Here is a 22,424-nt window from a genome sequence, read left to right as displayed (position 1 = left end):
CTCAAACTCAGCACCCCCCCAAAGGCAGCTAACTGGGGAGGGGGAGGCACAAGCTATACCCCCCACCCCACCCCAGAAAAAACACATTTCCCTTCCCCCACCACCCCCACTGTACAGAGTTCACCCTTCTCCCTACCAAACGCAGCTTTCGTAAGACTCGCAGATGAAAGACCCCCCCAAAAAAGACACAGTTCCCCCCCCAGTACAAATTATCCCTCTCCCTGCAAAACGCAGCTTTCATAAGACTCGCAGATTAAGGACCCCCCCAAAAAAGACACACATTTTCCTCTCCCCCCCAAAAAAAGACACACAATTTCCTCTCTCCCAGATTAAGGACCCCCCCAAAAGACACACATTTTCCTCTCTCCCCAAAAAAAGACACACAATTTCCTCTCCCCCCCAAAAGACACACAATTTCCTCTCTCCCAGATTAAGGACCCCCCCAAAAGAGACACACAATTTCCTCTCCCCCCCCAAAGACACACAATTTCCTCTCTCCCAGATTAAGGACCCCCCCAAAAGACACACATTTTCCTCTCTCCCCCCCCCCAGAGTATAGATGATCCCTCTCCCCACCAAACGCAGCTGCCTGCCCCCCCCCCCAGGACCCCCGAAGCCAAGCGTGCGCATGTCCCCCTCCCCACCAACCCCCCTCCTCCTGGGAAGGGTCCCCCCCCTCTGACACCCCCCCTCCGGGCAGGACAGGGTTAACCCCCTCCCTCCCTCCCCCCGCCTCACCTGTGCGGGCGGCGCCCCCCCCTCCATGGCCCTTTGTTGCCCCCCTCAGCCGGGGCTCGGCGCCGCAACGAGGTTCCAGCCGGGCGGGGAGGAGGGCGCGGGGCGGGCGGGCTGGCTGGCTGGCTGCTGGGTCCGCCCGCCGCCCGGCGGAGCAGGAGGAGGCGGAGGCCGGACGGAGCGAGGGGAGGCAGGAAGGAGGGAGGGAAGGAGGGAAGGAGGCGGCCGCCGCCGCCGAGCGCAGCTCCTCACGCAGCAGCCACAGTCTTCTTGCCCAGCGCCGCTCTGCGCTAGGGGGCGCGCATGCGCGCACGGGACGCGGCGCGCAGGCGCACCGGGGAGGCGCGCTCCGAGGCGAGGCGCCGTCGCTTGACGCGCTGCTGCTGCTGCGTCTCCTGTCGCCGCCGCCGGCGCCGCAAGGGGTAAAGAGGAGCACCCTGTGCCGCCAGCCAGCCGCGCCCGAGAACTTCCGGCTCCCGTTCGGCGCCCGCTGCGGGGGGGGGGCGAATAACCACACACACACAAATAAGGGGCGACGGCTTTATTTATTTGCTTGCTTGCTTGCTTGCTTGCTTGCTTGCTTGCTTGCTTGCTTGCTTGCTTGCTTGCTTTTATTAAACAGCTTGGAGGGTTATTTTCACCTATGCCATGCGGATTTCATGAAATTAAATTAACGGAATGAAGAGCCCCAGGCAGGTGCATCCAGCAGATCTAAGGCGGCCGCTTCTTCTTCTTCTTCTTCTTCTTCTTCTTCTTCTTCTTCTATTATTATTATTATTATTATTATTATTATTATTATTATTATTATCATCATCTCATTTAAACCTGTCGGCTGCGTCCAGCAGATCTAAGGCGGCCGTGCTGATTTTTTATTTTTTTATTTCTTGCACGTGCTATTATTATTATTATTATTATTATTATTATCTCATTTACACCTGTCGGCTGCGTCCAGCAGATCTAAGGCGGCCCTGCTGATTTTTTTTATTATTATTTCTTGCACGTGCTTTATTATTATTATTATTATTATTATCTCATTTACACCTGTCGGCTGCGTCCAGCAGATCTAAGGCGGCCGTGCTGATTTTTTTTATTATTATTTCTTGCACGTGCTTTATTATTATTATTATTATTATTATCTCATTTACACCTGTCGGCTGCGTCCAGCAGATCTAAGGCGGCCGTGCTGATTTTTTTATTTGTTGCACGTGGTGGTTGTTGTTACAGTATTATTATTATTATTATTAGTTCATTTACATCCGTCGCCTGCGTCCAGCAGATCTAAGGCGGTTTTTCTGCCTTTTTCAATTTTTATGCATTTTTATGCTGCCAGCCGTGCCAATTTTATTTATTTCTTGCTTGCTGCGTTCCTATCCCACCCTTCCTCTTCTCCTCCTCTTCGGCATCTTCATTTTTACCCTCGCTAACAACCACCCTGTGAGGTGGGTTAAGGCTGAGAGAAGCCAGTGAGACTGCTCCCCCCCCTCCCCGCAAGGCCACGCCCCCAGTGAGCCTAGTGCACGGGGTGGGATTCGAACCCGGGTCTCTCCCAAGCCCTAGTCCGACACTGACCATTGCACTACCTCTGGAGACTACTGCAAGTTTTGGGGAGGAGGAGGAGGAAAGTCCCCAGCCTTGCTTGGAGGGGTTGCATGCATGCGTGCCAGTGGGGCAGAGTGGTGAGACGTGGGTTCAAATCCCACACTCAGCTCCCTGGGCTGGGGGGCCAGTCACTCACTGCCTTTCAGCCTGGCCCACCTCGAAGGGTTGGTGCGATGATAAAACAGGGAGGAGCAGGAGAACCACGTCAACCATCTTCAGCACCTTGGAAGAAAAAGTGGCATGTTGTTGTTGTTTAGTTGTTTAGTTGTGTCCGCCTCTTTGTGACCTGGAGTACTGTGTCCAGTTCTGGGCACCACAGTTCAAGAAGGACACTGACAAACTGGAACATGTCCAGAGGAGGGCAACCAAAATGGTCAACGGCCTGGAAACGATGCCTTATGAGGAACGGCTAAGGGAGCTGGGCATGTTTAGCCTGGAGAAGAGGAGGTTAAGGGGTGATATGATAGCCATGTTCAAATATAGAAAAGGATGTCACATAGAGGAGGGAGAAAGATTGTTTTCTGCTGCTCCAGAGAAGCGGACACGGAGCAATGGATCCAAATGACAAGAAAGAAGATTCCACCTAAACATTAGGAAGAACTTCCTGACAGTAAGAGCTGTTTGACAGTGGAATTTGCTGCCAAGGAGTGTGGTGGAGTCTCCTCCTTTGGAGATCTTTAAGCAGAGGCTTGACAACCATATGTCAGGAGTGCTCTGATGGTGTTTCCTGCTTGGCAGGGGGTTGGACTCGATGGCCCTTGGGGTCTCTTCCCACTCTAGGATTCTATGACCCCCTGGACCAGAGCATGCCAGGCCCTCCTGTCTTCCACTGCCTCCCGCAGTTTGGTCAAACTCATGCTGGTAGCTTCGAGAACACTGTCCCACCATCTCGTCCTCTGCCGTCCCCTTCTCCTTGTGCCCTCCATCTTTCCCAACATCAGGGTCTTTTCCAGGGAGTCTTCTCTTCTCATGAGGTGGCCAAAGTCTTGGAGCCTCAGCTTCACGATCTGTCCTTCCAGTGAGCACTCAGGGCTGATTTCCTTCAGAATGGAGAGGTTTGATCTTCTTGCAGTCCATGGGACTCTCCAGAGTCTCCTCCAGCACCAGAATTCCAAAGCATCCATTCTTCGGCAATCAGCCTTCTTTATGGTCCAGCTCTCACTTCCATACATCACGACTGGGAAAACCATGGGTGAGAGACACTGTAGTCTTCAGCCTTCTTTATGGTCCACCTCTCATTTCTCTGCTTTTTACGATGCTGTCTAGGTTTGCCATCACCTTTCTCCCAAGAAGCAGGCATCTTTTAATTTCGTGACTGCTGTCACCATCTGGGGTGATCATGGAGCCCAAAAAAGTAAAATCTCTCACTGCCTCCATTTCTTCCCCTTCTATTTGCCAGGAGGTGATGGGACCAGTGGCCATGATCTTCGTTTTTTGATGTTGCCCTTCAGACCATATTTTGCGCTCTCCTCTTTCACCCTCATTAAAAGGTTCTTTAATTCCTCCTCACTTTTGCCATCAAGGTTGTGTCATCTGCATATCTGAGGTTGTTGATATTTCTTCTGGCAATCTTACAGATGTAATAAAGGGAGCTACAGAGCTGCAGCCTTGGGGAAATTGTAGTTGTGTTTATTTATTTATATCATTAAGTGCACTGCAACATCTGTGTTCCAGGCTCCCTGAAGGCGCCTCCCATATGTTATGGAGCTACGGATGAAGGGTGGTATTCAGATTTAATAATAATAATAATAATAATAATAATAATAATAATAATAATAATTTATACATATTTATTTGCCCCATGCAATCCCGGCTCCAGGTTCTGTTCCCCAAAGAAAAGGGACTCAAGCTGCTCATCTCCGCCCCACTCCATCTATGGCTGCCCCCTCTTAAGTCTTGATTTACTTCATTTAGCCCCCACCCCATACACACACACTGAGGGTCAACTGAAAGCCGGAAGTGCAGCTTCTACCCCCGCGGAGTCCTTGACCCATCCTCTTGGTGCTGAGCGAATTTCCTTGTGACCAGAGTCTGCAGATTGCGCAAGGGAAGCCGGGCGGCTCTTTTCGGCGCAGCGACCCCTACAGGGTGGAGGGGGAACATGTCGCTGTAATTGTTCCAAGAAGCACAGAATGTGTAGGGACCTCCAGGGTCATCTAGTCCAACCCCCTGCAATGCGGGAATCCCAATGATAAAACCCTCTACAGCTTAGGTCCAGGCTATCTGAAAGAACTCTCCTACAAACCTACCCAAGATCTGAAATCTCTGGGGAAGGCCCTTCTCTCCCTGGCTTCTCTGTGGTGGCTGCTCCAAGACAACTATGGAACTCCCTGCCACAAGAAACCAGGCTGCTTCCCTCCATGTCCTTCTGACAACAGGCGAAGACCTTATTCCAACAGGCTTTTAGGAACAGACTGTTTTCAAGGAAAAGGCATGCACTGCAATGTTTTTATTGTTGTTCATATATATCCCTTCCATATATATAGATCACTTCCAATTCTGCGATGGGGAAGGGCACTTGAGGGGTGAATCAGACTTTGGGTAGCTGATAACCACTGGACTGAAGTCATCCGTTTTGTGGGATTAATAACAATAGTAATAATTTATTATTTATACCCCACCCATCTGGCTGGGTCTCCCCAGCCACCCTGGGCGGCTTCCAACAAAATATTAAAATACAGTAATGCATAAAAAGGGACGCGGGTGGCGCTGTGGGTAAAACCTCAGCACCTAGGACTTGCCGATCGCATGGTCGGCGGTTCGAATCCCCGCGGCGGGGTGCGCTCCCGTCGTTCGGTCCCAGCGCCTGCCAACCTAGCAGTTCGAAAGCACCTCCGGGTGCAAGTAGATAAATAGGAACCGCTTACCAGCGGGAAGGTAAACGGCGTTCCGTGTGCTGCGCTAACTCGCCAGATGCAGCTTGTCATGCTGGCCACGTGACCCGGAAGTGTCTGCGGACAACGCTCGCTCCCGGCCTATAGAGTGAGATGAGCGCACAACCCTAGAGTCTGGCAAGACTGGCCCGAACGGGCAGGGGTACCTTTACCTTTAATGCATCAAACATTAAAAGCTTCCCTAAACAGGGCTGCCTTCAGATGTTTTCTAAAAGTCAGATAGTTGTTTATTTCCTTGACATCCGATGGGAGGGCGTTCCACACGGTTGGTGCCACCACCGAGAAGGCCCTCTGCCTGATTCCCTGTAACTTGGCTTCTCGCAGTGAGGGAACCGGCAGAAGGCCCTCGGCGCTGGGCAGAATGATGGGGGTGGAGACGCTCCTTCAGATATACTTCAGATATACTTAACGGAACTAAATAATTTTAATTAGATTTTGAAGCGATGCAGAGTTCTGCATGTGTTATTGTTTTCCCGAATGGGTCGTGCAAACCAAGGGGAACCAAGGGCGCAGAGGGCCAAATAGTCTTGGAAATCACGTAAGAAATGGGGGGGGGGGTCCCTGATCAGCTCCTGAAACACCAACAAGGGGGATGGGCCGTATCCAGGCAGAGGCATCTCCCTGCCCTTGCTGGGGCCAGAAGGGCTTGTGGGTGGCGCTTGAGGCATCGTTCCCCCCCACACTGAATCTCCTCCTCTTCCTGAACAAGGATGTCATTGAGTCAGCTGGAAAGTCCCTTGGACGAAGGCCGTTCTCACAAAAGAGCTGTTTATTCTGAGATGAGCTCAGCCGCCCACAACAAACGGGGTGACAAGCGTCTCAGATTCTGCAGGGCATTAAGGAGAGAGCCCAAGGTCTCACTGGGGCGAAGCGAGCCGGATTCTGCATCAAAAAGAGCGGAGTTCGCCATTGCAGAGTTGGAAGGGACCCCCAAGTTCATCGAGTCCAGCCCGCTGCAAGGCAGCTAAATTATGCAGACAAACGCACATGTATTAAGTCAGTCAAATAGCCATGTGCTAGGGACGCAGGTGGCGCTGTGGTCTAAACCACAGAGCCTAGGACTTGCCGATCAGAAGGTTGGCCGTTCGAATCCCCGCGACGCGGTGAGCTCCCGTTGCTCGGTCCCTGCTCCTGCCAACCTAGCAGTTCAAAAGCATGCCAAATTGCAAGTAGATAAATAGGTACCACTCCGGCAGGAAGGTAAACGGCGTTTCCGTGCGCTGCTTTGGTTTGCCAGAAGTGGCTTTGTCATGCTGGCCACATGACCCGGAAGCTGTCTGCGGGCAAACGCCAGCTCCCTCTGCCTATACAGCGAGATGAGCGCGCAACCCTAGAGTCGTCCACAACTGGACCTAATGGTCAGGGGTCCCTTTGCCTTTAGGGGCTTCTGCCCCCTGCCTGCCAACCCCACCAATCCCTTTGCCAACCCCGTTCCCCCACACTTTATCCACTCCCTCAGCCATCCCCTCCCAGCTCGCCCAAACCTCCCCTCCTGCTCCCTTCACAGTTTTGCCCTGTTGCTCTCTGAAGTGGATCCCACCCTCCTTTAAACAGGTCACCTGGGCTGCCCGTACGACTCACTCACTCGCTCACGCGCCTAGCTGCCATTCTGCTATGCTGGAGTTGGTGCTGCCACCTATTGGTGACTAGGGGAACTGCAGTGTGACAGCAGTCTTGTCATTTTGTTGTATGGTAAGACTACAGTCACGAAGAGACGGACATGACTAAACGACTAAACAACAACAACCGTATTGGCCCGAATATAAGCCACACCTTTTTCCCAATTTCGGACCCTGAAAAGTTAAAGTGCAGTTTATATTCGCGACTTTTTACCATATGCTGCTGAAAACAGCTGGGGAGCTTATATTCGGGCCAATATGGTACTACCTAATTGTGTTTCTGAAGCCTTACTGCTAATAGCTTTGAAACTAGCTTATTGTTTTCGTATTTCATAAATTGCTTTTTAAAGTAATTTCTCAGTAACATGGGCAGCTGCCTGATATAGTCATACCTTGGGTTGAAGTAGCTTCAGGATAAGTATTTTTGGGTTGCGCGCTGCGGCGATCAGGAAGTAACAGAGCGTGTTACTTCCGGGTTTCGCCGCTCGCGCATGCGCAGACGGTCAAAATGACATCACGCGTGTGCGCAGAAGCGGTGAATCGCAACCCGCGCACACACAGACGCGCGGACGCTGGTTGCGTTTGCTTCTGGATGCGAATGGGTTTCCGGAACGGATCCCATTTGCATCCAGAGGTACCACCGTACAGGGTCACACTACTGGCCCACACTGACCAAGAGCAACAATCCAAGGATTCAGATGGGGTCCTTTGTAAATAAACCTGGCGAATCCACCGCAGACTCAACCGGAGACCTTCCGCAATGAAAGCAGAAGCTCTACCACTGAGCAACGACCTGTGTTACATTTTATTGTCTCAAGTTGCTAGCCATTATGAATTTAAAAATTAAATCAAAAGTGAGGCATTACCTCCACCCACCCACCCACCACAATGAAACAATCCTCCCTGGCAGATTCGTTAACTACGAACTGCTACAGAAGAGGGAGCAAGCTTGTCTTCTCCTGCTCTGGAGGGTAGGACTCGAACCCATGGCTTCCCGTTTTTGCTGCGAAACAACCGCACAACTTTTGAGGGGATCCCAGATTTTGGGGTTCGTCATTAACAAAGCTCTCCCCAGCCCCCTTTGCAGCTGCAGAGTTGGGAGAAAGATCAAGGATTCAGAGCCGAGGCCCACAAAACCTTTTTAGAAAAGGCACGGTGCTGAAGGCGCCAACCCTCTAAGGAATTGTTTGAAGCAAGACACCGAGACGGCCGTCAAGTGTTCGACAGTGGAATTTGCTGCCAAGGAGTGTGGTGGAGTCTCCTACTTTGGAGGTCTTTAAGCAGAGGCTTGACAACCATATGTCAGGAGTGCTCTGATGGTGTTTCCTGCTTGGCAGGGGGTTGGACTCGATGGCCCTTGTGGTCTCTTCCAACTCTATGATTCTATGATTCTAAGTGGGTTTGAGAACGACACTTTAACATCAAGACTTAGCAAATGAAACAAGGAGGACCAGTTTCGTTTTTTCGGCCTCGGCCAACGTCGAGAAAGTCGGCAGAAATCTCAATCTCCCCCCCTTTCGAAGAAACAAAATTGGTAACAGAACCCTCTCCGAGCCGCAGGCTTCGTTTTCCGTCTCCAGCTCTGGCGACCGGAACGGTTCAGTCCACAACTGCTTCCCCAGCCTGCATCCCACTAAGTCCCAGCACCGGGCGCCCTGGCAGTGCCCAAAGCGGGCATTTAAGGGGGGAACCGCTCCTGCCTGAGGTGAGGGGCACCTCCGGCCTCTGCCCGCGTCTTCGCCCTGCCCCACTGGCTCCGGAGAGGCCTCTGTCCCGAAGGGCCGTCCAGCCAGGGATCTCCGCCTTCGTGGAGCCGCTGGTGCCCGACGAGGTGTTGCTTGCGGGTGAAGCTCTTCTGGCAAAGCGGGCACTGGTACGGCCGCTCGCCGGTGTGCAGCCGCCCGTGAGTGGCGAGGTGCTCCTTGCGGATGAAGGTCTTGCCGCACTCGCCGCAGGCGTACGGCCGCTCGCCTGTGTGGATCATCTGGTGGCGCAGGAAATTGGAGTGGTGGTTGAAGCTGCGCCCGCACTCGCCGCAGATATAGGAGCCCGCCTTCGCCGCCAGGCCTGCTGCGGCCGCCGCGTGGCTCCGCTGGTGCAGACGGAGATTTATCTTCAGGCGGAAGCTTTTGTTGCACTGGGAGCATGTGTGGGGCCGCTCGCCCGAGTGCCACAGCCGGTGCTTGCTGAGGCTCGCCTGGTGAGGGAAACAGCGCCCGCACTCGGGGCAGGGGTACGCCTCGCTCCCTGGGCGCAGGCTCGAGGCGGGGCTCCCTTCAGGGGAGGCTCGAGGGTGCGTCCGCTGGTGAAGGGCGCGTTGCTCCTCGTACAGGAAGCTCTTCCCGCAGTCGGCGCAGACGTACGGGGCCTCGCCGGGGAGGGCCCCCTCGGGCACGATGATGGTGGTGAAGTCCGCAAAGTCGCTCCCGCACGCGGCCGGCTCCTCCAGGCTGCCGCCGGAAGTCTGCCCGTCCACGCACGCCAGGCCCTCCTCGGGGAAGTGGAAGACAGCCTGGTTCAAGGCCTCTGGCAATGCGCTGTACTGCGCCGGGTCCCCGGGCCTCACCTCTGGCCTGGCAGGCACCTGGGCAAAGAGGGTGGCATCTGTGGGGAGAGGGAAAGTAGGTCAGAGGCGGAACGAGTTTGGAAAAACAAATTTTCCAGCTGTTACTGGGATGGTGATGACGGGGTGTGGGGTGAATTCATTTACCCCAACTTTGCAGCAACAAAAGAATGTAAGAACCTATGGCCTGCCTAGTCCAGCGTTCTGTTCTCGCAGTAGCCAACCAGATGCAAGCAGGATTCGAACACAAGACCCGTCTCATCCTGCGGTTTCCAGCCACTTGGATTCAGACCCAATGCCACCTCTGACTGTGGAGGCAGAGCAAAGTGATCCTGGCTAGTAGCCATCGATAGCATTCTATACAAGTTAATCAAAGTGGTTTCCCGCACTCCTTGGTCAATGTTTTTTGTCCAGGTCTTACATGGCTGCGGTCCATATTTTTAATTAGCATCTATTTGCTCCTGCCGCCTCTAGCCAGCTGGTGCACTAAGCCTACACAGGACGTTGATCAGCCACAGGGATATTTTGCCAAGAGGGGACAGGTGGGTCTGGATTCCCCTCTTTAGAGGCACACTGGCCCCCACTGGGAACTCACCTGGGCTTTCATCCGGGGGCGCCCCGCTTTCTTCCGAATCCCACTCGCCCACTACCGAAGGAACAATTTCCCGCTGGACAAGAGAGACAGTGTCATTTCTGGGTGCAAGGAATTCTGCATGCGAAGAGGGGGAAAGGGTATTAATTGATTTCCCCATTCCCATACGTCGCGTTTTGTTTTGTTTTGTTTTGCTCAAAGCAACTTACAATATTTTAAACCAGGCTTCCTCGGCCCTCCAGATGTTTTGAGACTACAATTCCCATCATCCCTGACCACTGGTCCTGCTAGTTAGGGATCATGGGAGTTGTAGGCCAAAAACATCTGGAGGGCCGATTTGAGGAAGCCTGTATTAAACGAAAAACAAAAAGAGCCAACATTTTTTTAAAAAAAGAATATAAACTACAATTCTGCTTAAAAATAGATTAAACATCCCACACACACAAAAAGACAATAGATAATTGAAAGCCAATGACGTGATGAAAAAGGAATGTTTTTGCCTGGAGCCTAAAGATCTGTAATGATGGCGCTAGGCGACACTCCCTGGGAGAGCATTTCACAAATGGGGAGCTACCACTGAAAAGGCCCCGTTCTTGTTTTTCCACCCCGCAGACCTCTCATTGAGCTATCACAGGAAGGAGGGTCTCAGATGACAATGAACTTTATCCCAGGATAAATCTTCCTTGAAGCATGGGAAGTCCTATTAAAATTTGGCAGACTATTCAGATTACAGTGGTGCCTCGCAAGACGAAATTAATTCGTTCTGCGAGTTTTTTTGTCTTGCGAATTTTTCATCTTGCGAAGCACGGTCAAGTCGCAACTGCACCTCTTCAAGCGGTTTTAAGAAAAAGGAAACAAACTTGCAAGACGTTTTCGTCTTGCGAAGCAAGCCCATAGGGAAATTCGTCTTGCGAAGCAACTCAAAAAACGAAAAACTCATTCGTCTTGTGAGTTTTTCGTCTTCTGAGGCATTCGTCTTGCGAGGTACCACTGTATTTGATATGTATATGTATAATGTATATGTATATGTATAATCTGGAATAGCCAAATGCAATTCTGGTTTTAAACACAGTATAAGGAGTCTCTATAGGAGTACATTGTATTTTAAAATGGGGTTTCAGAGTTTTTAGGGGTTTTTGAATGTCTTATGTAGGTTTTTCAATTTCATTGTTCTGTATGGGACAATGACAATAAAGATATCGTATCGTAATGTGATTTGATTTGATTGCATTGTTAAAGTGAAAACTATAATAAAAACGATTAAAAAACAACAACCCAAAAACAAAATCCAGTAGGAATACAAACATTCCAAGGAAGACACTTTATTTTATCCAGAGCATAAAGGTAAAAGTAAAGGGACCCCTGGCCATTAGGTCCAGTCATGGCCGACTCTGGGGTTGCGATGCTCATCTTGCTTTACTGGCTGAGGGAGCCGGGGTACAGCTTCCGGGTCATGTGGCCAGCATGACTAAGCCGCTTCTGGCGAACCAGAGCAGCGCATGGAAACCCCGTTTACCTTCCTGCTGGAGTGGTACCTATTTATCTACTTGCACTTTGACGTGCTTTCAAACTGCTAGGTGGGCAGGAGCAGCGACCGAGCAATGGGAGCTCACCCCATCGCGGGGATTCAAACCGCCGACCTTCTGATCCGCAAGTCCTAGGCTCTGTAGTTTAACCCACAGCACCACCTGTGTCCCTTAGAGCATATTGGTTTCTAATTCTTATTACCTCCAAAAGAAATTCTGCCACAGCCAGGGAAATATCATTTGTCTTATCTTCAAGAAGATAGTTGAGATAGGAACCTCCAGGTAAATTGACCAATAAGGGTTTAATCAATTGGTTCTATGGTTTCTCCCCCTTCCCAGCTCACGGAGGGAAGGAATCCCAACTCTCTTAACCCACCTGGGCCGATGCTCCTAGGAGCCTCTTCGTCCTCAGCTACCTGCTCCTGCCCACCTTCGATCCGGGTCAGCAGGTCAGGCTTGGCAATGGCGTAATCTGAGAAGAAGAAGAAGAAGAAGAAGAAGAAGAAGAAGAAGAAGAGTTTGGATTTGATATCCCGCCTTTCACTCCCCTTCAGGAGTCTCAAAGCGGCTCACATTCTCCTTTCCCTTCCTCCCCCACAACAAACACTCTGTGAGGTGAGTGGGGCTGAGAGACTTCACAGAAGTGTGACTGGCCCAAGGTCACCCACCAGCTGCATGTGGAGGAGCAGGGAAGCGAACCCGGTTCACCAGATTACGAGTCCGCCGCTCTTAACCACTACACCATACTGGCTCTTCCTCTCATACTGGAGGAAGGGAAGAAAGGCAAGACCAAAGAATTACCATATTTTTCGCTCCATAAGACGCACCTGACTATAAGATGCACCTAGTTTTTAGAGGAGGAAAGGGGGAAAGCCCTGTTTTTTGGGCGATCAGCTCACAGTTGCGCGGCTTCTTTTACAAAGGGGGAAAAAATCCTGTTTTTATGGGGTTCAGCTCACAGTTCTGCAGCTTCTTTAGGAAAGGAAAGGGAGCCGTTTCTACAGTTTCCAGACAGATAATCTAATCAGCCAGTCACATGCCTCTGGGGAAACACACAGCCTCCGCCTGCAAAACATTTAACCATGGAGGCCTGGGCAAGGGAGCCAGCGACCGACCACACATTTGCTCCATAAGACGCACAGACATTTCCCCTTACTTTTTAGGTGGAAAAAAGTGCGTCTTATGGAACGAAAAATACGGTACTTATCCCATGACGATCCTCAGAGAGAACGGGGCACCCTAAGGTTTCTAAGGGTTATGTATTCCTTCTCAAATCAAGATTCTAGCCCTCATGTTTACCGACAAAACCTGGCAGGATCCGGAGGATTTGAAGTGACCCAAGCAAGGGCTAGTGTTGGCTACCAGCCGTAATGGCTTCGCTCTGCTGCCGCAGTCTGTGGGAAACCCGCAAGCAGGATTCGAACACCAGAGCCCTCGCCTCCTGCGGTTCCCAGCAACTGATATTCAGGAGGATTTCTGCTTACAGCCGTGCAAAAAGAGCATAGCCAGCATGGATGGGAGCCATCGACAGCCTGCGCCGCCTCCGTGAATATGTCAATTCCCAACTTTGGAAAAATATATATTAACAAAGCTGTATTCGACGGATGAAAGCACATGATGTTTGACATGGCTGAGAATAGTGGACCCAGGGACAAAGAATTATGAAGCGTTTAAATCGAGATGTGGAATATATGGAAACGACGAGGAGAAGCAGATCTATGATGTGGAGATATGCTTCAGAGATCCAGACCGTGGGGAGCTCTGAAAAATTAATAAATATAATTTGGACTATAATTTGGTCTTTTTTATTTTAGTTTTTTATTTTAACTGAAGTATTATGGTTGGATATATTCATTGGAATTTTTTAAATTGGAAAATCAATAAAAATTATTTTTAAAAAAGGGAACTTGTCAAATCCTCTTGTATATCCCTCCCAAGTTGGTGGCCATCTCTGACTCCTGTGCAAGGGAGTTCCAAAGTTTAACTAGGTGCTGCGTGAAGAAGGAATTCTTCTTTTTTCCCCGCCCTGAATCTTACAACAACTGGCTTTGTTGTTTTAGGGTTCTCTTTACCCAGTGAGACCAGAGACTCGTAGTTCCCCTTCATGACGTTCTTGTAGAGTTCCCGCTGGTCTTCATCCAGGTTCCCCCATTCTTCCTCCGAGAAGCAGACAGAAACCTCGTCGAAGGTCACCGGCACCTGGGAGGGCATGTAAAACGAACGAATGAATAAATAAATAAATGGGGGCGTCTTCATTATAGACCTTTAGGCGCCAGGCAAATACGTTCCTTTTTAACCAGGCCTTTGGTTGATCTGATGGACATTCTATTTTTATTTTTTAAAATATTTATTGGATTTTCACAAATTATAAAAACACACACAGTACACAATACAAACATATACACACAAAAACAAACAAATACGTATAATTTTGAATCCTTTTTTTTCTTAAAACTTACTTCACCGACTTCCCCATACCTCCCCTTTCTGCATTCCGGTTCCCAAATTTATTTCAGCAAATCCTCCCCCTTAATTTTATCCAATTTTTCCTTTTATTTTGTTTTACTTAATCTTTTACAGCTGTAGTCCCTTACTTTCTATCTGATGGACATTCTATGCCCTTTTAAAATGTAGGGTTTTTTGTGAGGGGGGGACTATTGGGTTGTTGTTTTTATTTTTATTATGTATTTTGTGGTTTTATCTTGATTTTATTCTGTGAACCCCAGGTATAGGGCAGTATATAAATTTAAGAAATAAAACAAATGCTAACCGTGGGTGAGTTGTGAGTGCTCAGCGAAGATAAGAGTCCGGGAATCCAGCCATATTTACAAAGGATTTATTGCCTCTTTGAAGCTATTTACAGGGCAGTTCAAAAGTACAACTCAATCATGGTCGGATAGTTGTCCCGACTGTTTTGCTTTCGTTTTTGGCCAGCAGAGCCACCTCCAAAGCCCAGCCCCCCTCCTTCCTCTCTGACGAGAGATACTTGGCCCCAAAAGTTCCTCCTCCCTCTCAGATTCACTCCCCTCTGACCCCCCATCTTCTCCTCTCTCCTCCGAAGACGAACAGCTGCTTATTAAAGGAACTTTCTCCCCACCCCACCCCTTCTCTGGCTCCAGTTCCCTGACAAGAGCATTTTCCAAACAGAGAGCCACTGCAGAAAAGACCCTGTTCTTGTGTTGCCCCCCCTCTGGACCTCTCAGGGAGAGGGACTCTGATGACAATCACAGGGTCCAGTTCGGTTCAAATGGAGCAGGTTCACTCGAACCACACTGGCTCTCTTGTGCTAACCCAATAAGGCAGTTTACTTGGGGAACTCCCCGCAGCAGGAAACACTGACGTCCAGCTCTGAGGGCCTCATGGCAGTTCCCTCGCTGTGAGAAGCAAGGTTACAGGGAACCAGGCATAGGGCCTTCTCGGTGGTGGCACCCGCCCTGTGGAACGCCCTCCCAATAGATGTCAAAGAGAACAACAACTACCTGACTTTTAAAAGACATCTGAAGGCAGCCCTCTTTAGGGAAGTTTTTAATATTTGATGTTTTATTCTGCTTTTAATCTGTTGGGAGCTGCTCAGAGTGGCTGGGTAAACCCAGCAGAATGGGTGGGGTATAAACATTATTATTATTATTATTATTATTATTATTATTATTATTATTATCATCATCATCATCGCTGTAATAACCTGGCAATAACCACTGCAATCTTATTCCACCAGCGGACGCTCGGGTTGCGAACGTGATCTGTGCAGGATGCACGTTCACAACCCGCAGCTGCGTGTCTCCGCACGCGCGGGTTGCAATTTGGCGCTTCTGCGCATGCGCGACCGCCAAAACCCGGAAGTAACCCGTTCCGGTACTTCCAGGTTTCAGAGCGTCCATAACCTGAAAAAACGCAACCTGAAGCGTCTGTAACCCGAGGTAGGACTGTACAGTGGTACCTCTGGTTACATACTTACCGTATTTTTCGCTCTATAACACGCACCTGACCATAACACGCACATCGTTTTTAGAGGAGGAAAACAAGGGAAAAAATATTCTGAATGAAACAGTGGACGTATCATTTTTGTGCTTCATGCTGTGGCCACAGACATGTGATCTGATGGTGAATTTGGGGTGACCCAATGCAAAAATCCTGAGAATCCCTGTGGATCCATGCTTTGTAACCACGTTTTTGCACCATTGCAGCCCCAGGCAACAGTGGGTGCGTGATTTTTTTGGTGCAAGATGTAGCCATGGACATGCTATGTGCTCTGATGGTGAATTTTGGCTGACCCAATGCAAAGATCCTGAGGATCCATGTGGACCCATACTTTTTAACCACGTTTTTGCACCATTGCAGCCCCAGGCAACAGTGGGTGCGTGATTTTTTGGGGGGGGGACAGGCTGTAGCCATGGACATGCTATGTGCTCAGATGGGGAATTTTGGCTGACCCAATGCAAAGATCCTGAGGATCCATGTGGATCCATGCTTTGTAACCACGTTTTTGCACCATTGCAGCCCCAGGCAACAGTGGGTGCGTGATTTTTTTTGGGGGGGGCAGGCTGTAGCCATGGACATGCTGTGTGCTCTGATGGTGAATTTGGGGTGACCCAATGCAAAGATCCTGAGGATCCATGTGGATCCATGCTTTGTAACCACATTTTAAGTGGGGAGGGAAGGAAAAACACAGAAGGCTAAGAATGCAGGAGAGGGCTATAATGTGATGAAAGGAAGGCAAAAGTTCCCCACCCACCCACACAAGCCAGCCAGCGTGTGCTCTCTCTCTCTCTCTCTCTCTCTTTAAATGGAAGAAAGCATATTTGAATGCTGTGTGTCTCCAAAAACAAAAAGCAGGAAGTCAAATCAGAATTTTAAGCCGAACCTGTAATCTCTCTTCCCTTCACAAACATTGTTCCCTCCGGAGCAGGGAGAGGATAGAAGGACGGACGCTCTGCTTTCCCCTCTTCTTGCCTGGAGGGGAGGGGCTTTCCCTGCTCTTTGTTCCGTTTGAGCAAACACAGTAACGAAACAGAGAGGGAGGGCAGTAAGACCCTGAGGCAGAATGCAGGAAAGCAACAGCTTCCTCTCTCACGGAGCTCCCTTCTCCCTGAAGCGCGGTTTGATTTTTGCCTTATTTTTCGGCTCCAGCGACCACACATTCGCTGCATAACACGCACAGACATTTCCCCTTCCTTTTTAGGAGAAAAAATCTGCGTGTTATAGAGCGAAAAATACGGTAATTCATTCTGGAGGTCCATTCTTAACCTGAAACTGTTCTTAACCTGAAGCACCACTTTAGCTAACAGGGCCTCTTGTTGCCGCCGCGCCGCTAGAGCACGATTTCTGTTCTCATCCTGAAGCAAAGTTCTTAACCTGAGGTACTATTTCTGGGTTAGCGGAGTCTGTAACCTGAAGTGTATGTACCCCGAGGTATGACTGTATTTGGATGGGAGCAGCCCAGGGTGGCTGGGGAGACCCGGCCAGATGAGCGGGGTACAAATAATAAATTATTATTATATCAGCAGAAGCCTCTGGCCATACATAGCTCTTCCCCTGGATAAAGCTCTACCTCTGTGCGAATCCCCCCTGCTTACCTTGGGGGTTTCCCCCCTGGACCCTGGGGGCAGGCGAAGGATCCAGAAGTTTCGGTTCTTGAGCAGGTTCTCCATGTTCTCCAGCCGCCTCTGGAGCTGCCCGTATTCCTGGATGAGGGTCCCCAGCGCGTCCAGGTGGTGGCTGAACTCCGCCATGGCTTTCTCCGTCCCGGAAAGCTTCTTCTCGGCCAGACCCGCCCTCCGCTCTAGCGCCAGCAGCCGCCCAGCGTGGACGTCCACCTTCCTCTCCACCGCTTGCATGGCGGCCACCACCGTCCAGAGGGAGATCTCAGCGGCCGGCCGGCCGGCGGCATCGCCGCAGCTCCGCTTGGGGAGGAAGCAAGGGTGCAGCGGGGTGGGCTGTAGGGGTCCCCTGCCCCACTCCAAGCCCTGCTGGCAAAGAGAGGAAGGGAAGATACTCAGAGGCAGCGGCAGGATCATAGCTGTCAACCGTCCCTTATTTGGCGGGAAACTCCCTTATCCCAGCGCCGTTTCCCCCTGCTGTCCCAGATTTATGATGTCCCTTAAATTTCATGCTCGCCCGGCTCGGAAGGGAAGCAGTGGCTCGGGGTCCTCCGCCGCGAGACAGAGCGGGCGCACGGGCTGCCGCGTCTCCATCTCTCCCTTTTCCCCCTCAGGGGCGTGTCGTGAAGAGATGGGTGGCGGCGGGTGGGCAGGCAGGCAGCCCCTCTCTTGCGAGACTTCCGCCGCGCTGCCAGGGGAAGCAGGAGGCGGCAGCGGTGGCTGAGGAGGCAGCCTGAGGGAGGAATAAGAGGAGGGGATGGGGAGGGACGCAGAAGGGCGGTACTTCAGCGGCCACCGCGGCGCCACAACCGCCTCATGCTGGGCTCGCAGGCGGCGTGGGCAAGAGTCTCTCTCTCGGGCGGGGAAGGGCCGATGGAACTCCTCGCACCAGGACGACAGCAGCCCCGACGTCCTGCTTAGCATCCCCTCCAACCAGCTCAGCATCTTAATGTCGTGATTTCCCTCTCTGCATCCCTTTCATGACTCTGTTTTTAGAAATCATTTGTCCATCCATTGTTCAAATTTTTACTACAAGTTTTCTGTCAATCCTACCAATGTATGTAACTCTTTACAATAGCTTCTCAACTAAATTATAAACTTTTCCCATTCTTTATTAAAGAGGTCCTCTTCCTGGTTTCTAATTCTGCCTGTAAGCTTTGCCATCTCGACGTCGTTCATCAGTTTTGTCTGCCCCTCTTCTTTGGTCGGAGCTGTAGACCCTTAGGATCATCTAGTCCAACCCCCTGCAAAACACAGTCAGTCGCAGCAAAAGCAGAATGGCTCCATCAGTGCCAGATTTCTGTATAAGCTAAGCCAAAATCCCTTATTTTGGCTTCTGATTCCTTATTTTCAAGGCTGCTGGTCCCTTATTTTCAAATCTGTAAGTTGACAGCTATGGGCAGAATCAAACGACAGTTACGTAATGGAGGAAAAAACTGAATAATATTATAATTTTAGAATACCTAACTGTGAAGATACGTAGAATGAAAGGTCAGAGAGAAAGAGGAGGATTGGTTTGAGAAGATATTGACTAATTTGAGTAGGTTTGAACAATTTGGGGCAATTAAAATGTTAAAAGTTATGAAGGCTGGAAGAAAATTTAAAGAATATTTAGCCAAATATTATAATACAACCTAAGCTGAAATACTTGCAAGTACCAAACTGGCCTAGGATTAAAATATGTTGAATTGCATAATACTATGGATTGAGAAACTATGAAAAGGAAGGAAGATAGTAATTTGAATAAGTTAATTTTATTAGAAAGTGGATATTGGAAAATTGCTACAATGAGACTGAATGAAACTCTGTTAGGGAGGATTCGAGGAAGTCGCTTAACAATGGAAATCAAATTGGATTTTTAATAGTAAGATGTTTTATATGTTTGTTTCTTATTCTTTTTTAATATGCTTCTTATTTTTTGTGTGTTTGTCATAAATTTGGAAAATAAAAAAATGGAAAAAATGTTAAAAGTTAAAGAAACCTTGCGGAAGGAGGAGTGTTAAGGTATACAGAAGTGTACATATGGTTGATTTGAATATGTTATTATTGAATATTATTGAGTATGTATTATGTATACAGTGGTACCCCGCAAGACGAATGCCTCGCAAGACGGAAAACCCGCAAGACGAAAGGGTTTTCTGTTTTGGAGGCGCTTCGCAAGACGAATTTCCCTATGGGCTTGCTTCGCAAGACGAAAGCCCATAGGGAAATCTCCGGGGACCTGTTTTAAATGCTGGTGGTGGGGAGCAAAGCCTTTCCCCCCCTCCGGCCTTCAGAAGAGGTCCAGGAAGGCCGGCGGGGGCCGAAAGGCTTTGCTCCCCACCGCCAGCATTTTAAAAGCAGTCCGGGATAGCAGGGAAGCGCTTCCCGCTATCGCGGACGGCTTTTGAAGGCAGGCGGGGGGAGCAAAGACTGGACCTCTTCTGAAGGCCGGCGGGGGGCAAAAGTCTTTGCTCCCCCCGCCTGCCTTCCCGGGGCAGCGGAGACTTCTCTGCTGTCCCGGGCGATCTTAAAATGCTGGCGGGCGGCAGCGAAACTTTCGCTGCCACCCACCAGCATTTTAAAATCGCCCCGGGACAGCGGGGGCTTTAAAAATGCTGGCGGTTGGCAGCAAAGCCCTCCTGTCCCCGGAGCTTGCGGGGTGGGAGGTGGGGAGAAGGGCTTTTCTTCCCACCCCCAGCCTTCAGAACAGCCTTCTGAAGGCTGGCAGTTGGAAGAAAAGCCCTTGTCCCCCCCCCCCAGCCTTCAGAAGAGGTCGGGGGACAGACTGTCCCCGGACCTGGTCTGAAGGCGGTTTCCCTAGGAACGCATTAATTGATTTTCAATGCATTCCTATGGGAAACCGTGCATCGCAAGACGAAAAACTCGCAAGAAGAAAAAACTTGCGGAACGAATTAATTTCGTCTTGCGAGGCACCACTGTATTATTGAATATTGTATACCCAATGTATCACTCGCCTGGGGGGTTTCACTGTTTGTGTTTTGGTGGTTGGTAAAAAATAATTTTTACACACACACACACAAAAAACGACAGTTACGCAAAGGGCACCAAGGGTGTCAGAAGTGTTCTATATCTTCTTAACTTTCCCCTCTGTTTTAAATCTTTTTCTATTCCATTTTCTCTATCTCTTCCTTCCCTTTTTCCTCTCTCTTTTTCGCCTTTAAATTAATGCTTTATTTTGGACAAAAGAAACGATGTTTGATAATAATCTTAGTATTTTTCTTTACAAACCCTAATCAAAAAAAATTTTTTTTAAAAAAAGAAGAGTTCAGCCTTTTAAGAATTCGAATATCTGAAGGGCTGTCACGTGGAAGGAGGAGCAAGCTGGTTTTCTTCTGCTTTGTGGGGGGGACTTAGACCAGTGGAGCCAAATCCAAATCTTTAAGGTCCCACAAGGAACTGTGGAACTCCCTGCCCATTGAAATCAGGCCTTTTTAGCAGCTGTTTGGTCTAGGCAGGCCTATCCAGACATGTGCAATGTTGACAGTGCCTATAATCTACTTTTTAGCTTTTTGCTGATTTTCATTATCATTTGTTTGAATGTTTCAAATAGGTGTTTTTTAAAACTGTTATTCACTGAAATGTCAACGTTTTATTGTTTCTTTGAGCATTTTTGAGGTTTAAATTACCAATCAAGTGGTATATAAATCTGTAAATAAAAAACAGCTGTTAGTTTTTGTTGCTACACGTATGCATGAGAGCCCATTTCTAATTGCAGGAGAGGAGGCAAAATTTGTTCCCTTTTGAAAAGTGCATTTTCTCTGGCAATATAACCCTACGGTCACAGCTACTCAGGAGCCACGTCCAAAGAGTTCAATGGGGCTTACTCCCAGGTAAGTATGTCTATAGCATAGCAGATGAAGTGACCTCTAAATTATATTGTTGGTTGTATATACATAGCAAAACCCAATGTTTGTACTGCGTATTTTGGGTCCATGGACTGAAATAAAGCGTTCTCTCTGTGTGTGAAAGCCAGTGTGGTTTGGTGGTTGCAGTACTGTGCTATGACCTGCGAGACCAGGGTTCAAATCTCCCCTCAGCTATGACGCTGACCTTGGGCAAGACTACCTCCCAGGATTGTTGTGAGGATAAACAACAATAATTATAATTATAATTATTATAATTATAATTTATTTATACATACATACATACATACATACATACCCCGCTCATCCAAACTGGGGAGGAGAATTATGCACGCCACCTTGGACGAATTGCCTTGGAAGACGTAAATGTAGAATTTGCACAATTTACAGCGCTTGGGTGTCTGCTCTTTCCGCGCCAAGGAGAAGGATGGGGAGAAAATGAGCCCCCCCCCCAGGAGCCCCCACTCGCAGCCCCTGCCCAGGAGCCGCCAGCAGCCACCCACGTCACCAACCACCCGGCGCTTTGTGCATGCTCCGCAGAAGGTGCTAAGCAACCCCCAGCTTCTGGGAGCCCCTACGCCAGGCACCCCCAAACGTGGCCCTCCAGCTGTTTTGGGACTACAACTCCCATCATCCCTAGCTAACCGGACCAGCGGTCAGGGATGATGGGAATTGTAGTCCCAAAAAAACAGCTGGAGGGCATAGCTGTCAACTTTTCCCTTTTCTTGCAGGGAATCCTATTTGGAATAAGGGAATTTGTTCAGGGAAGTTTTTTAATATTTAACGTACTGTTTTTAACACTTGATTGGGAGCCGCCCAGAGTGGCTGGGGAAACTCAGCCAGATGGGCGGGGTATAAATAAATTTATTATTATTATTATTATTATTATTATTATTATTATTATTATTATTATTATTATTATTTCCCTTGAAAAAAGGGAAACGTTGACAGCTATGCTGGAGGGAAGAGTTTGGGGATGCCTGCCTTACACCAAGGAAATGGAGAGAGGGGTGGTGGGGCAACGCAGGGATGCAGGGAAGACCTCCTCTCCCGGATCGTTCCCCCAAAACGCGTGCGCCTCTGGGGTCGTGCAGTGCGCGCGCGCCCCTGCCCCATGCAATCCAGGAATGGAGGGCGGGGCGCGGGATTTCCCCGCAAACCTTGAGCCCCGGAGCCTTTTTTTCCCCTCTCCCCCCCAAAAAAAAATCCAAAAATTTGCAAGGAAAATTAACCCCTTCCTCCCCGCCCTACCTGCGCAGAAGGATCCCATTCAGCGGCCATCGCAAGCGGGCAGGTGGGCTGGATCCGTCCGGAGAAGCCGCCGGGAAGGAAGGAAGGAGGGAAGCCCCGGAATCAGAAGGCGGAGGAAGGCGGAGAGGGGTCCGCCGTCCGCTGGGGGCAGAAGGGAAGAGGAGGAGCCGCGCACCCGCAGC

General features: G+C 49.7%; 1 protein-coding gene across 6 annotated transcripts in view; it reads right to left on the bottom strand.

Moving 5' to 3' along the window:
• The window catches only part of LOC309514891 (zinc finger protein 777-like), a 39,054-nt gene extending 16,630 nt beyond the window's left edge, over positions 1-22,424 (bottom strand). Inside the window, exons 1-6 of one of the 6 annotated variants that reach the window (XR_014212218.1) lie at positions 17,102-17,694; positions 13,601-13,727; positions 11,905-12,000; positions 10,006-10,119; positions 8,299-9,451; positions 4,159-4,183 (exon numbers count right to left, since the gene is read on the bottom strand). Coding sequence is in view for 5 of the 6 variants with exons in the window: in XM_082192339.1 (XP_082048465.1) it covers positions 8,526-9,451; positions 10,006-10,119; positions 11,905-12,000; positions 13,601-13,727; positions 17,102-17,542 (1,704 nt within the window). In the remaining variant the exon portion in view is untranslated. Of the gene's footprint in view, positions 1-738; positions 824-862; positions 932-4,158; positions 4,184-8,243; positions 9,452-10,005; positions 10,120-11,904; positions 12,001-13,600; positions 13,728-17,101; positions 17,695-22,242 lie in introns of those variants that run through there. The other 5 variants (XM_082192340.1, XM_082192341.1, XM_082192339.1 and 2 more) reach the window with 5 other exon arrangements.

This window comes from Podarcis vaucheri (assembly GCF_965113315.1).
Source record: "Podarcis vaucheri genome assembly, chromosome: 12".
Classification (NCBI taxonomy): domain Eukaryota; kingdom Metazoa; phylum Chordata; class Lepidosauria; order Squamata; family Lacertidae; genus Podarcis; species Podarcis vaucheri.
This window is presented reverse-complemented; position numbering and strand designations above follow the sequence as displayed.